The sequence below is a fragment of the Sebastes fasciatus genome, chromosome 14 (assembly GCF_043250625.1).
Source record: "Sebastes fasciatus isolate fSebFas1 chromosome 14, fSebFas1.pri, whole genome shotgun sequence".
Lineage (NCBI taxonomy): Eukaryota > Metazoa > Chordata > Actinopteri > Perciformes > Sebastidae > Sebastes > Sebastes fasciatus.
The window spans coordinates 22,184,448-22,200,654 of record NC_133808.1 but is presented as its reverse complement, the minus strand read 5'-3'; the positions used below and the strand labels follow the sequence as shown (position 1 = coordinate 22,200,654).

General features: G+C 40.3%; 1 protein-coding gene across 1 annotated transcript; it reads left to right on the top strand.

Moving 5' to 3' along the window:
• The first annotated feature begins 7,809 nt into the window (after window positions 1-7,809).
• Window positions 7,810-14,782, top strand: stx19 (syntaxin 19). The gene is made up of 5 exons (XM_074659680.1): window positions 7,810-8,001; window positions 11,173-11,463; window positions 11,992-12,228; window positions 12,595-12,807; window positions 13,825-14,782. The coding sequence occupies exons 2-5, from the start codon at window positions 11,248-11,250 to the stop codon at window positions 14,059-14,061; spliced, it is 903 nt and encodes a 300-aa protein (XP_074515781.1). The 5' UTR covers window positions 7,810-8,001; window positions 11,173-11,247; the 3' UTR covers window positions 14,062-14,782.
• Window positions 14,783-16,207: the final 1,425 nt, after the last annotated feature.

Genomic DNA, 16,207 nt, shown 5'->3' with positions numbered 1-16,207 from the left:
TGAAAGACAAATAGTGAAAAACAAAAGAAAGACTTTATTTTTATATGGACAAATGAAAAATTAAGATGCCTACAAGAATGCATTTTAATAAGGAAAGGCGCTGTGTTGACAACTGCAATTATCACGTGTTACAGAAATAACCTTCAAGCCTTCAAGAGCTTAGTGAAAGTCGTAACCAAATGTGCTCAACAGCTCAAGGTAAGGTAGCCCCGCTTGGCACGGTCTCAATCATACATGTGTCTGGTCCTCATCCTTGAAGCCTTTCTTGTAAAACTGAAACATGGTGTTAGAAAACACTCATGATAACGCATGAATTGAATCTTACCACTGAGTTGCTTATTGAAAGCAGTATTATCTTTGCTTCCTTCTGGTTTGCCGAGCCCTAATGGGCTCATTACTGTCGCCTGAGGTCACAGAGCAGAAAACACATTTTACAACTACGGTGAGAACCACAGTTTTAGTGGGTGTTTATTTTCCCAATTGTGAAACTAGGGGCAGCCATTAGCCCATTCCTCGTGTGAAAACAAACTTGAACTAGCCACAAAAATGAAAGTTATGCTTTATCAATGAGACAGAAGCCTTCAAGGATGAGGACTAGCTGGTTGGCATTGCAAATGTACGTCACCACTTCTGAAAGTTTCCCATAGAAACAAAAATTTTGGATGGGAAGCATCTAGGACAGTCCCAAATTAAGCTAAAGGTAAGGAAATGGACGAAGAATTTGTGCCTTTCACCAATGCCAACCAATGACTAACAGAGATCGTACACTCATTGTGTTTCAAATTGAGCAAGTATGACAAGCTTCCAACTAGGCATGGTAAATTCAGAAGAAGTGAAGCCAAACATTACTCATTAAATGTTGTTCCTGAAGCTGCAATGAGAGCTGAAATTCTTAGCAGCCTCACATTTGTTGTGCCATGAATGCAGTGAGATGTGGCCCATGGCTCGGTTTTAAATGTTGTAGAAAAGAGACTTTACTACAGTGGCGGCTAGGACATGTGACCCAACAAGCCACCTATTTCAATAGAGTATGAAGAGAGTCTCCAATCACAGAAAATATACTAGTGTATATACTCCACCAAAAAGATATATGATTGATTTATTTTAAAAATTTCAATTTTCTCAGAGTTTTTATTTTCTTTAATGTCATTTCCATAAGTCACTGTCTGTCTCCTCCTACATGTGTCTGCCTGCATACCACCCGGCCTTCTGCCATGGAATCCATCTGTCTTCCTCTCTGTTTGGTGCAGATGGAGCAACATGACAAGGGCACGGGAGCCAATCCATTCCCACCTTGTCATCTGCAGGCATTTCGATCTGCCACAGCGCTCTTCCATCTCGATTAGGGGTGGCCTGCTGGCGGGAGGCGAGCCTGTGTATGTGTTAAGTGCATGTATGTGTGTGTATTGGGGAAGTGGGGGGCGTGTGGTCTAAGGCTGAACTAGCCGGTGCTGCAACATCCCCCTCTTCCTACTCCCTGTCATCCACCTGTCAAAGCCAAAGCCATTGTCATGGTGTGGATCTGAAGAACATCGCCACTTCACCTCCACAATGACAATTACTGTCCCCTGGAGATGGGAAATGGCAGCTAACAACAGACAATCTCAGATCTGGCATTTTCTGATAATTGACGAAATGGTGTGAATCTTTTTTTTTTATTATTATTATTTTTTATTGATGTTAGAGAAATGGATGCACACACATGTGACCCATGTGTCAATATCGTCCACCTCTGAAATGACGCATATGATGCTGTTTTTAGGCGTGATCAATACTACACTAGCTGACTCTGGCAGCTTTTTACTTGCACATGCGTGCACAAAGAATTTTTCTACATGTGAGATATACTGAATACTTCTGCTGCATTTTTAACCCCTTCCACTCCTCCCTTTTCCAGTTTATTCTTATTCTTCTTGGCTAAATTACAGTTTTAATATCAACTGAGTCTCTTGTGGTACGGTAATTTGATTTGGAGGCATCTCAAATGTTCAATATGGTTGTAATTGGCCTAATATGACTCCGTTTAATCTTCAGCTCTCTATTCATGTTCCTTCATATCTTCTGTCTGCATTTCATCTTCCACTAAAGCAACCTCAGCTCATCCCAAGTTCCTTCCAATAAAAGCACCTCTCTTTGTCTGTCCCTGACGTCAGTGAAAAATATACCTTACATCATTCTTCTGACTCACTGCATGTACTTCTATGACATTTGACATTTAATACATTGTATTACAGTTTGTTCCATGTGCGGAAATTGACAAAATTAATCCAGAAATGACAGAATTTGCATCCTCTGTTTGAATTTTTGGAAGTTCCTCATTTACAAGATGCTCCAAATTTCTGCAACTAAAATGAATATCCTCTATATCCTCTAAAATGAAAATGTTTGTTGTTATTATACAGTGGAAAGAAGGTTAAATTAGAAACAATGTCAACTAATTCTGTAACGATCATATTGGGCAAATCCTTGTGCACACACTTGCATACTTTACATACACATGGGGAATTTCAGTAAACATACAGACATTACACATGTTACAATCACCAGAATAGAGACTCTGCGTCACCTTGCGCATACCTTCACCTTAACTGTGTTTTATCGAGGCTCAGGTCTACCATCGCCTGGTGGATAAATGTTTATTTACTGAAATGGGCCTGTTTCTGTAGCCACTGTTTGCTTAATTCATTCTGTTAAATCCCTGTTGGAGCAAACAGGGAGAGACAGGGACCACACCTACACACAACCACACACACACCAAGCTGTCTGTTTGTCCGGACTAAATGTGTTTGCTCCTCTCCTCAGGTGGACACAACGCTAACAAGTCTATCCAGGATCTATCACCACCTATAGTTTTCTGTCATACTGGTGTCCTTCAGAAGGCACTGGCTTCACTGGAGTAATCTATAGGCTCTAGGTTGGGAAGGTGCATGCGTGTGTGTGTGTGTGTGTGTGTGTGTGTGTTAGGGACGTTTTTTCATCTTTGGAACCTTGCATCTTCTTATTCAATGTGTGTTTAAGGTGTCTTTATTTTGTTATATATTAAAAATTAACATGACAGCATAGTCAAGATGCCAATATTTACTTTGGTAGTGTTACTATAGTAACACCAGTTATTCCTGTTTCCTTGCTTTGTTCAGAAAGAAGTATCAGGAAATAGAAAAGAACAACAGTCGGTCAGTTTTGGTACACTCTTCATGTAGAGCAAATTGAAAGAAATCAACACTAACTGTTGAGAAAGTCATTCTGTCTGATGTGCTGCACTCACGATAGCTTATCTTCCTGCACTGTTGCTTCTAGCTATGCACCCTCCCTTTTTGCCACACAGGCCAGAGGATGATATACCAGCCTCTTGGCACTAGGGGGTGAAATGACCCACGGTTGAAGTGCTTGCTTAAAGAGAGAAGGAGAGTCCAAAGCTCCACAGTGTTGAGTGTGTGTGGAGCAGCAGTGGATCTTTATCCCGGCTCTCAGGAGAGGATAAAGGCCTGCTGCTTTTCATTCCAGACATTCAACAAAAGTAGGGGCTGATTTAAATAGGGGATAGAAGGGGATACAATTAATTAGCTGCAGGGATTGTAAATGAGCCGTCCTTAGCTCTCCTGAGGCCCATAATAATAATGATCATCATTTGTAATGAAACAGATATCTGGGATTGAATTTTTAGTCAAGTTTCTACTAAAGTTTTTGTCTCATTCAGAGTCTCCTCAGCAGGGACACTTAGTGACTACAATGCACATATGAAGGCAACTAGTTGACAGTTCTTGGTGATGACTGGCAGCGTGTTAGGGCCTCTGCTCTAAGGCCACATACAGCCACCTGTATCCCATTATTCACCTCACCCACCAGTGTATCGATGGCGGTTTTACACAAAGCTTTTCCCTTGAAGAACGCTGTGTTTATTTTTACACACATTTGTACTTGATTGTTCTGGCATACAGTAGTTTACGCTAATGTTAACTACCATTGTGTGTCGCGAGCATAAACTGTATATAAGAAGTGGACATAGTCACCTTGACATCACCCATTGGTTTATGGACTACAGTTTTGAAGCCTTAAGTTCGGCTGTCGCCATCTTGGTTTTTTGCAACCGGAAGTGACACAAGAGGGTGGAGCTAAGTAGTACAACCGAACGCTGAATAAGATATTCTTAGGCAACCAAAATGGTATAATAAACAATTTTCAAGAACTGAAAACACTGTGAAAGGGTTGAAGTTTAAAGAGGAAAGCGCGGACAATCCCAGACCAGACAACTCTGTGGTTGCGACCTGTCAATCCCAAGGTAGCCACACCCTAAAGCCTTGTCTGCTTTATGGTCTATTTGACTCTAAATGGGTCCGTAATTTACAAAATGAACATCATGATGTATTGAAGACTTGAACTAGCGATAAACTCATGTTTACAATGTTTACTAAGATAATAAATCAAGTGAGAAGTAGGGTTACTTCCTCATAGACTTCTATACAATCTGACTTCTTTTTGCAACCAGAGGAGTCGCTCCCTGCTGGCTATAAGAAAGAATACAAGTTTAAGGCGCTTCAGCATTGGCTTCACTTCTCAGACCCAGAGGTTGCCGCTTGGTTGCGAGCAGGATTTTGTTGACAATAACATTGTCGAAATTACGTGTTTGAATTAACACCCCTGAAGCCTATAGCTGGCAGGACGGCTATTTCATAATTTTTTGCATTGGTTTCAAACATGGTTTACCAACTGTTTGCTCCCTCCACACGTCTACCTCTGTGGCCTATACAGTACAGTATGTCTGGCTTGTGAGATAAGTAAGTATAGGTGAACAGAGACTTGTATTGCTTGTGTAACACAGGGGATTTCGGCTGGGTTAGCAATTAAAGTCTATGCTGCTCAACTGTAAATTAAAGCTTAAATGACCCCAGGCACAATCTCATACAGTGCCCAGTAGGAACATTTAATATCCAGATCTCCGATTGCCTCGTTTTAGTCGGCAAGGTCACAGACCTCAGCATCAATCTCTCTGATTGGCTTAATAACGATGATTTTGACCTCATTATCCTTGCACCTCTGACCGTCTCTCTCCTCACCAATTAATCTCTCCTTTCTCTCATTCTCCCAGTGTTAGACCCGTATATCAGGCTGATACTGGATACTCTTTTTAAAAGTAGGATATTGCCCTGTCATGTCATCCTCGTATGGTATGATGGAGGTTCCTCTGTGACTGCAGCAAGTTCAAGTTTATACTGTGGATACCTAATAGACGCTGCAATGAAATCAGTGGACACCTTCTGCAGGGGAATTCCACAATGACAAGAAAGAACTGGAGGCAACATGTGGACTTTTTCACCTTTGAAGGTCTATTTTGAATTGCGACATTAAAATGGTCAACTACTGAACATGCTGTTAAGTCTAACAGTATCACTATGTCCGTATCAGTATTGGCCTCCAACGCCCTATCAGTTTCATCTAATCCCCCCCTTCGGAGAGAAAGCACTGCATATTTTCTCTGGCAATGTTTAAATATCGCTCTCAAGGTTGTGGCTGAGAGGCTGTTTGGGAGTTGTTGTCTTACTTCCCTCTCTATCTCTGTCTCTCACTCTCTCTCTGGACTTTACACTGAAGAATATCAAAGCACCGCTTCTGACATCCCTTCAATTACAGTTATACCCAGAGAGCGCTCCAACAGCTATATTTTGAGACAAACTCTACTTGATACAGTGACCAAGACACCCGGACACACTCTTTCATATTGGGCGTATTTGAAGTGAAGCACCACCTTATTTTTTTACTTGCTTAATTAAAGGCATACTATGCAGTAATTGTCGCTATACTGTTGGTAAACACAACATTGAAAGTTGGCCTTTCCTCCCCCCGGCCACGGATGAACACAGAACACAGCCTAGTGTACCACCTGCAGCATCACATACTGTAGGTAGCGAAAGTGAAAGCCAACCCCAGATTCACTCTCGTTTTGGAACGAGCTTTCTTCGCTTGGCTTTTCGCCTTGCTATATTTGCGTTTTTTTGTATGTTAAGTCTTCCCATCCAGCCATTGCCAGTCGTTCTGATAATGTTTCTTAAAACATGCATATTTGCGAATGACATCAACGACCAATGACATCTCTTGTGTGTCGCTTGAGGGAGACATACCAGTAAAGAAACAAAGTTAGCTTTGTTTTACAAACTTTAACTGTACTATTTTATGCCTTAGATTATCATTTTACTTTTACTTTTACTGTGTGATTTCCACTTTTATACAGTGTATACTGCACATACATATTTTAAGAATTCCCGACGTTACTACTACTGTCATTCAGTGTGTCGTCTAGTGTATTTACTCAGTAAATAGGACAAAAAAAATCTGCGTAAATTGGTGGAAACAATCTTTATGTGTGGTTTGTCCAGTCTTTGTAGGTTTCACCTAGTCTTCCCGTTTGTCCCAAGCTTTAGATTGGTGGCACCTGTTGGGGTAAACTAGTTTACAGCCAGTGAGGAAACACACCTGAGTCTTCTGACCTCAGCGGACTTCAGCTACTTAGTTGATATTTCTTTTCCAGTGTTGTTGTTCTATATAAATCTAAATTCTATACATGGAGTAGAAACAATTAAGAGAAGTTTAGATGAGAGCCGTTTCGCTCCAAGGTCTCAGGAGGTTGTGAGAGAGAAAGCAAATCCCTTTAATCATCCGAGAATCAACGAAAAATGTTAGACGACTGATCAGCTACAGGAAACAGGTTCATATAAAGTACAGTTAGCTTGTTCCTGTGATGCTGATGAAGGAGTATTCTGACACTCGGAAAACTGGTTTTGCTTTGTTGCCATAATATCTTGCCATAAGGGATAGATGACTCACAGTTAACACACCGCTGCGGCGTTATTACAGACATAGAGTAGCATCTGGTACAACAGAGATAAAACCTCAGCATTCTGCTTAGTCATCAAGTGGTTAATGTGCTTTTCATTTCTTTCTGAAGTAACACACCACCACCCACTGGAAGGTATTTGTTCATCATTACAGTTTTTGGTGCTTTCCAAACTTTAGTTAAAAGGATGAAATGGTGCTCTTTGGGTTGGTAAAAACAGACCCATGACACTTGGATGAACTCAAAAATACACTTTGGAGAGAGACTAAGGAATGTCCTCCCATACATCACTGGCCACCAAACTAATAACATCACTGCAACATTTTGATCTTGCAAGATTTTCACCCTACAGTCGGGGGTGACGACAACAGAAATTCTGCAACCAGCCTCCAAAGTTTCAAGTGACGAAGACTGAACTCTTGTCCCTACCGAACTCCTCTCATCCTCCAAACTTGTCTCCCCTCTCTCCCTCTGACGGCGCACTTCAAACAGCTTTCTCACAGCGTGGTATATGCTGCATAGCAAAGAGTGACTGCGTCCCTTCCCGTTGCTGAAAAGGCGCCTGGGTTTTAGAGAGCTTGTCAGTAGAAATCTGTCAAAAGTGCTCAGCGGAGTTACTGGGGCCTAAAGAGTACAATACCCCCAGACCAAGAGGGCTTACCCCGCCAACCCAGACACTTCACACAGAAATTAACTTTGCGGATCAGAAACCAAACGCCCTCGTTGACACTCTAACTGCGGTCCCCATTGTTTGGCATTACCAGTGCATACAATACACTTCTATTTGCTCTATTATTCCTGTTCGGGAATAAGCCTGAGGGCAGGGTTTATGTGCTCTCCATGCTGGCTCTCCCTCCTCATTTACTTTATCACGTCACCTCTCATTTCTTTAGATAAGCAAATGAGCTCCTCTCCTATTGGCCTGTCTTCAAAAGGAGGGGAGGTGCTTGGTTCGGACTCAACCAGACTTCTTCAAAACTTTCCCTGCTTGTTGGTGGCACAACTGTAGCAGAGTATTCAGACCTGTAACTCACAGCTGATGGGCGTCAGTGAGTGTAAGGAGATCTGAAGATGACGTGATGATATCAAGGAATGTGGGAGCTTGTTTTTGGATTACAGTCCTGATCAACTCTGCATGGGAATATCAGCAGTGATGGAATACTAACATTAAGGTAAGATCCTTATTTCAGACTGAATGCCTGCTACAGCCTCAGACTGTTAATGTGTGTAAAAGTGTGCCGTGATTGAAGAGCAAGTCAGTGGTAATGAATCCATATAGGCTTTATCTTTTTGGTAGTTTTTCACTGTTGTATGCTTTCAGTTTATTAATGGAAGTAAGACCACTTGCTTGACTATCTACAACTTTTGGAATATTTTAAGCAGAATTAATTGTTTTTGGTGAAGTTAAAAGACAAGCAAGCACAGAACAATTGTTTGACCTGCGATAAACTACAACATTTGGAGACTCCTACTGTTCCACCTGCGTGGAGATGAGAGAATGTCAACATAACATTTCCTTCAGAAGCAGAGACAAAGGAGCAGATGGGTAGCAGGAAGAAAACATTGGCTTGTTTTAGAGAAACAAAGCATTCAATCAAACAGAGAGAGGCTAGACTCCTTCGCGAACCCTGCTCCACTTCTTCCAGGTTTTTAGGCTAAACACATAAGAATGTGCTCCCAAATCCTTTGAGCAATTCTTTTAATCGGCTCTTCTGTGTCGGCCAGGTAGGGAGAGGAAAGGAGAGAGAGTTCAGCCAAGAAAATAAAAGATACTTTTACATTCTTTGAGCTCTGAGAAGTTTGTAGTTACAACCCCCCTCTCTTCCCCACACACACAAAATAGGGTCTTTCCTGTTTGAAATCTATCCAGAAATGGGATAGTCTGTGATTCGAAATGCTCCATTTCTCAGCAGCCGAACTCTCTGTCCCCCCCCCACACAATCATGTGCTTCCAGGAGATTATGTTTAGGGCCTCTAAAAACCCAAATCCTTGTGTTGCTTAGGCAGTTTCACATTTTCCGGTGTGCCCATTTGAATGAAAAGGAATGTGTGGTTGAATTACACTTCACTTGTCAAAGGCATTCAGGAAGTCAGATTCTGGTTTTAATCATAAGCCCCTCACTTGTTTACTTCAGTTTTGGCAGATATCATCAAGCTGGAATGGGAGACTTGAAAGTGAAATGTGTTCAATGTTTAGCAGTTGCTGTGAAGATATTTTTCAAAAATATTTCGTACACAACAGTCAGATCGGATATGTTGTGTCTGTGCTTGTTTTAGTGAATGTGTTTATCAAGGTCACTTTTCCTAGACGTGTCAATGTTTAAAAAGTGAGACAATCTTTTTTCTTCTCTCGTTTTTGCTGAGTTGAACACAAACAACCCGCTCCGTTCTCATGGGAAAAGGAACTCGAGTCAATTTGACTGATGTCGCAGATAAACTTTCTGCTTATGTTGTTTTTCATACAGTTAAAAATATATCTGGGTGTGCAGCGGCAGAGTGCAGACATGGCTCATCAGTTATGCTCAGGACGGATGAACTTATAATGATGTAAACAAACACTGATCAGGCTTTGACTCACACCGGACACACCAGGGTACACACTTAACTGCAGGTGCATTGGCTTCAACTCAGTGTGGGAAGATAGATTTTACTTGTGTAAAAGTGGAAATACCAAAAAGTAAAGCAAATATTTCGATACAAGTAAAAGTCTTACATTCAAGATTTGACTTAAGTAAAAGTACAAATGTATCAGTAAAATGTACTTAAAATATCAAAAGTAAAAGTACTCGTCAGGCATAATGGTCCATTTTAGAGTGTTATAATATCAGATATTATTTGACTGTTATTACTGAAGCATTACTGTAACACACGAGCAGCATTTTAATGCTACAGCTGGTGGAGGTGATGCTAATTTTAACTACTTTATATACTGTTGTATAGTTCAATCTATAACTAACATGTTATATAAATTGATCATATAGGCTATGTATGATGTTCTATTATATGTTTTTATTTCTTAAAAGCCTAACCAGGGACAAGGCCTGCAAACAAGCCATGGCTAGGAGTCCTACATACATTGCATTGGTTACCGTTTATTTAAATGTAACAATGCCTACAGGTATTATCCTTGCCAAATAAATAAATAAATAAATAAAATGTTTTGTTTGTAAAATCTTAATCTGAAAAGTAACTAGTAAATAAAGCTGTGAGATAAATGTAATGAAATAAAAAGTAAAACATTTCTTTCTGAAATGTACTGGAGTAGAAGTATAAAGTAACATGAAATGGTAATAATAAGTTAAGTACAAGTACTTCACCATTTTAAGTACAGTACTTTAGTTGCTTTCCACCACTGCTTGAACTACAGGAGCTGCATTTTGTAAAGGAGGCAAACCCCATCTTTTATATATTACATTTTATATACTGCTAACTTTAAAATCATGTTTTTATGAAGCATGATGAGAAAATTAACATATCCAGCAAGTTGCTAAACTGTTGCTACTGAACGTATCAGTAAGATGTTCACTGACAACCTATTTTATTTTCCTATAATATCCGCTCATTATTAAACTTTTGTATGGTTAGGTTTCTGCACTCACAGCACCCGGATAAGGACAGGGGAAAATAACGATCCACTTCGTTCCCTGGAAAATATTTTCCCATTTATATATATATATATTCCTGACAGCAATTACGTAACTGGAACAACAAATCAGGAGACGGTATATGCAGATTATTACTCCCATATCACCCTCATTACTAAATGCCAACCAAATATATAGTGGTGGTGGTTTTCTATTATTTGTAATTTTGTATTTATATGTACTTAATTATCTACATGTATAGTCCATGTGTCATGGAATGGAGTAATTAGTTTTTGGGGGAAGATTATACCATATTTACTCGTTACCACCCACATTGCTTCTACTACAGACATCTCATGGAGGCCTGCATCAATCTGTATTTAGTCTGACTGTACCGAAATACCGAAAGTGGGTTCATACAATGCACTCATTTGCAGTGTTTGCAGTTGTTACCTTTAAATTATCAACTTGATACACATGTGGTTTCTATATTTATAAAGTCACTAATTACGTAAACTATCCCTTTAAACTTCATGTAGACAGAAATAAGGCATCCATGAGTTTCTCTTGTTTACAAGTTAATAATAAGGCCATCTGCACTTTTACTCCTAACTCTATTCAGTTTAGCATGAGTTGATGTATTCCTTTTTATCCTCTTTAATTTCAATATTCTCTGCTTTGCTTTATTCTGTTATCTTCTGCAACAACCCAGTTAGCCAACAGGAATCATTTAAGTTATATGGTATTTTTTTCTTCCAGCGTCTTCTCGTCAGTATTGACAACAACGGTACATTCTATAATAACTCTGTGTCCTGAGGAGCGAGCTCTTCCACAATGAGAGACCGCTTGGAGGAGCTGCAGCAGAGGGCTCAAGAGTTTTCTGAGGCACAGAGTGAGAATCCCAGCCCTTTCTCAGCGGAGGGTGATAATGACGACTCTGTGGCGGTCATCACGCCTCAGGCTGTGGTGTTCGAGGAAGAGCCAATCATTGAGAGTTTCCTGTCTGAAGCTCAGCAAATCAGAGATGATATCACCATGCTGGACATAGAGGTAATTTGTTTTGAGTTTTTTTTGTATGCAATTATTTTTGTTGATAATTGTTGCATTGCATTTGTAGTGCCCATTCGGCAAATTGCTTGGCCTCCGGTATTTCTGCTTTCAGTTTTCTCAAAGAACCGCCCATACAAACAACTTCACACTCAACACTGCACATCATTGGGTCCTCAGCAATACACTCGCCAAGTGTGAAGTCGATCGGATGAACGGTTGTTGAGAAACTTGAAGGACAAACATACAGAGACTCCATTTTAGTTAGATACCTAACCTTGGTTGCAATGCTATTGCTGATGATTTTTATGATGTGTTTCTTAATTGTTTTGGAAATCACTCAGTTGGTTTTGCTTGTTTTTAATTCTTCTTTTTCTTGTTCACCTTTTTTTTTTTATTATTTATTATTGTAAAACTTGAAAAAGATTAGAAGATTAAGTCTGTATGATCATGTAGTTTGTAGTTGAATTCTAATTTTTAGTCAGAAGTGGCACAGAACACAACATTCTGTCTATTCTCAATCACAAACAGGTCCTGAAGTTTGGCCAGCAGCAAAAGACCCTGGTGGCAACCATGCGTCGCTTCAGTGTGATGAAGAAAGAGAGCAGTATAACCCGGGACATCAAGCTCAAGGCTGAGAGCATCCATCGACGCTTAGAAGCCCTTTCAAAACAGGTCCAAAGGACTGAGGTCCAGCAGGGATCCACTGCTATTACAACGCGAATACAGCGCTCCCAGCATACAGCGCTCTACCGCAAATTCCAGCAGGTTGGGAAGATGACCCTACCTCTATGCTATGGGAACTTTATCTAACACATTTTTTTTCTTTTGAGTTCACAGGAAGTTATGCATTTTTAACATTTATACTTGGTTTACAAAACTAAAAAATGTTTTGTGAGGCGTATTTATCACATAATTTTGACATAATTTTGTATAATTTAAAGGGCAATGCAATGACTGTTGGCAGACAGGAAAGAGAGCAAATACAGTAACACATTAAAAGATAAAAATACATACCAAACAATACTGGATACAATACTGGACATAAAACTGAATTTTATGAGTGACATTATAGCAGTGGCACGGTGGAACTCAAATAGCTTCTCATTTTTCATTTTCTATCATTATGTCCAGGTAATGCTGCAGCATAATGAGGGTCTGCTGACCAAGCAGGAGCGCTGTAAGCACTTCATTATCCGGCAGCTTGAGGTATCTGGAAGGGATACGACGGAGGAGGAGGTGAATGAGATGGTGGACACTGGAAAATGGGAAGTCTTCAATGAAAACCTGCTGAATGATGCCAGAATCACACGGTCGCAACTATCTGAGATTGAACAGCGACACAAGGTGAGGATAGTGGTAGATTTGTTAGATATGATATATTGCTGGGAATCTCTCTCTCTAAGTCTTGGAAGCTGTAATTTATCCAAGAAGGTGCTCAATATGGAAATAAATCAAACAACCTTCAGTGCCAGAAGTCAGCTAAAATACCTCATTCAAGCTAAACAACCATCATATAACTGTAGCTCATAGCCAATAACAAGGTTTGCACTCATACACAATGAATGTTTGCAAGTCCTAAACAGTCAGCCCTACGATAGTCTGGCAACCTGTCCAGGGTGTAAACCGCCTTCGCTCAATTTCAGCTGGGATCAGCTACAGCTGCCCCTGAATAGGATGATTATGGATAATGAATCAATGAAATGAATGAAGTCCTAAACATGAGAACCTTTCCCATAACGTGGGATGACAGAAAGTGCCATCATAGCATATCTCACACATTACCATGTCTAACTGACAGACATAGGTGAAGGAAAGGAAATAAATGGAAGTGGAAATTGGAAGTGGACCAACCAATAAAATTAACTCTGTGGGAGGACAGATAATCTATAACTTATGACTATAAATTGGCAACCACAAGATATCCAAATGAACCAGCACACCAAAGTATAAAATGATGATGGTTATGTTGTATAAAGAGCTGGATCTGACTCCTGGTTGTCTAGCCCGTTCTCATTCCCAGGGCGTCAAATGCCAATAGATTGTCCCGGCCGTCTGCGTTCGTTACAACTGTTGTTTTTTTGTTGAACCTTACTCAGTGGTTTTGTTGCCTAAACCTAAACAAGTGTTTGTTCGATTCATAACATTAAGCACGTGTTTACTGCGACCGAAAAGCGTGACGCTGAGGGGTCGTTAAGCATGTGTTTAGTGCGACGGAAAAAGTGATGTCGAGGGGTCTGACAAAGCGTCAGTATGTGACGAGTTGGGATGAAAATGTGTTGCATTGTCTCCCACCACCTCTATCCTTTGACTAATGTTCCCCGTATCTCCAGTATCAATCCCAGTATCCTTCTCCACCAACAGGAGCTGTTGAGTCTGGAGAACAACATGAAGGAGCTCAAGGACCTGTTCGTGGACATTTTCATGCTGGTGGAGGAACAAGGGGCCTACATTGAAAACATCCAGACCAACGTTGAGAAGACGCAGGATTACGTGGCTGTGTCTAATGAGAAGTTCAAGACGGCCGCCAGATACAAGAAGAAGAACCCACTTCGACAGCTGTGCTGCTGCTGCTGCCCTCCCTGGAGATGCTGCTTATAAAACGTGAATTTTTTTTCTTCTTTTTACCTCAATGGTTGTTCTGAATAACGTTTTATTTCAAAAGTCTCACTTACCTTTTGGGAGTGAGCAACGTTGGATTCAAGTACCATTACGGTGGAGGTTAAGGCACTGCAGTTTTCGCTGTTGAACAGAGCGACGGTGAAGACGGATCCAGCGGAGCATAGAAAACAATAGGGGGAAAAGCCAGAATTGGTATTTGAGGCAATTGTTTCTTTCAAGAGGATGTGAGGCGACTGCTATTGGAAGAGACAGTTCAGTGAGTGCTACTCACCAACACTGCTGCTTATTGGAGACCTTCACTGTCATCTGACAGAGGTCACAAACAAGGGGAGACCACTGCCTCCGCCACTGCTACATCAGCAAGACGAAAGAGCCTCTCATTTTTTTTTTTTTCTGCTACAGGAGCTCTAGTTAATGACCATTTATTTTTTTATACAGTACGTGCACTTTAAGACTTATCTATATATTTTTGTCCTTTCAGCACAAACTAAATTTCGAGGTCGTGGAGAGAGAGATTTTGAGCCATTATGTATTCATTTCATTCTTGGTCCACATGCTGATGAAAAAAGAACTTGTTTCACCATTAGTCGCCAGTCTCATTTGCATTTCAAAGTATGATAATTTTTCTGTGAACAAAAAAAAATATTATTCCTTTATTCGGTTTCACAGAGGCGGGGATTCAAGTAAAACTTTGAATAACGAGCCTTGATCAAAATATGTCCACCATGGTGACGAAAACCATTGAAGTTCTACATTTCAGGAAATATTTAATTTCTCTAGATGTTTTTGTATTTTTGAGTGGAGCTTCGATTTATGAATGTTGGAACTGTTACATTGTTCGGATGAAAAACGCTGGCATCCATAATGTGTCATTATTATTAAAATGATTGTGTCGCACAAAAATAACCGGTTGGAAAGCTCTCGCCTGCGGGAGAAGCAGCAGTATAGACTATAATACTAGGACTATGCTGTATAACCGATCAACAGACTCACACCTGTTGACAGGTAATCCTGTTTCACCTTTCGCCTTTTACTTCATGTTGTGTTGAACATACCAACTCATTTTCCCTGTGGCGATAGTGACTAAGCTATGATAAATCAGTAATTAATTCCTGGAGACTTTATACTTGATCTCACTTACTGGCTCTAAACTGGCCTCTCCTCAGCAGTGACAGTGATGCTCTTTAGTGAGTCAGTGACCCATGGTGTCTGGTGTCCGGGACAAAATACAGGTGAACTGGGTGTGCCAGAGCCAGACTGGAAAATCTGGTTTGTCTGCTATTCCAGGCTATCTTCCAAAGAGTATACTGTAAGTTCCTGTAGGGAACAGTGAGTAAACAGAACCGTTAACTTGTAGAGGAAACAAATAGTCTTCTTGTTAAATAAAATTACTCCTATAGGTGTACAAAAACATTAAAAGCATACATACACGACTTTAGTTTGACTTAAAGGCTGACGGACAACACATAAGTACCATAAAATTACCTTTTTGTAAGTTAGTTGGCCCTCAAGGGTATTGATGACTCATGTGACACCTACAGAAACACTACCTGTCAATGAGGTGCTTTATTTAGGTAACCAGTATTTATACTCCTCTCTCGGGTCTAGTTGAGGAACCAGGTGTGACGTGTGTGATCTGAGGTGTTAGATGACTTCTGCATGTTGTCTGGCTGGAAAAGTCTTTTCCTGAATCTGATCGTCTGCATCGTCTGATCAGTCTCACTCTCGGCATTTTGAAATAAAGACATAAATGCATCAGATATGTAAATTTGAATATTTAAATCAACTGACAATACATTTCAATGCAGCACAGCGTAGTGTCTGCCTCTTCCCAGACATATACTGTACCGTAGTGAGAAAAAGATGAAGTACAGCTGCAAATTGCAGGGTTCCTGAACAGCAACAATGCCATCCAGTGTTCACAGAGATAATTGCCAGTTAAGAAATAGGTTATCACTTAATGTTTGAACTGCTAAAGGGCATATTATCACATAAATATGTAACAATGCAAGTGTTATACTTGGAAAACACAACTGCACAGTGTGAAATTCACTCCCAAATGTCCTTAGAATGAAAATATAGATATTGTTGTGGTGTGGTCAGTGTTGTTGAGCCATTATAAACA

Excerpts from the sequence above, each read along its gene's own strand:
- stx19 (XM_074659680.1), top strand. The coding sequence starts at position 11,248 with ATGAGAGACCGCTTGGAGGAGCTGCAGCAGAGGGCTCAAGAGTTTTCT. Across the intron at positions 11,464-11,991 it reads TCACCATGCTGGACATAGAG|GTCCTGAAGTTTGGCCAGCA; the intron begins GTAATTTGTTTT and ends AATCACAAACAG. Across the intron at positions 12,229-12,594 it reads TCTACCGCAAATTCCAGCAG|GTAATGCTGCAGCATAATGA; the intron begins GTTGGGAAGATG and ends CATTATGTCCAG.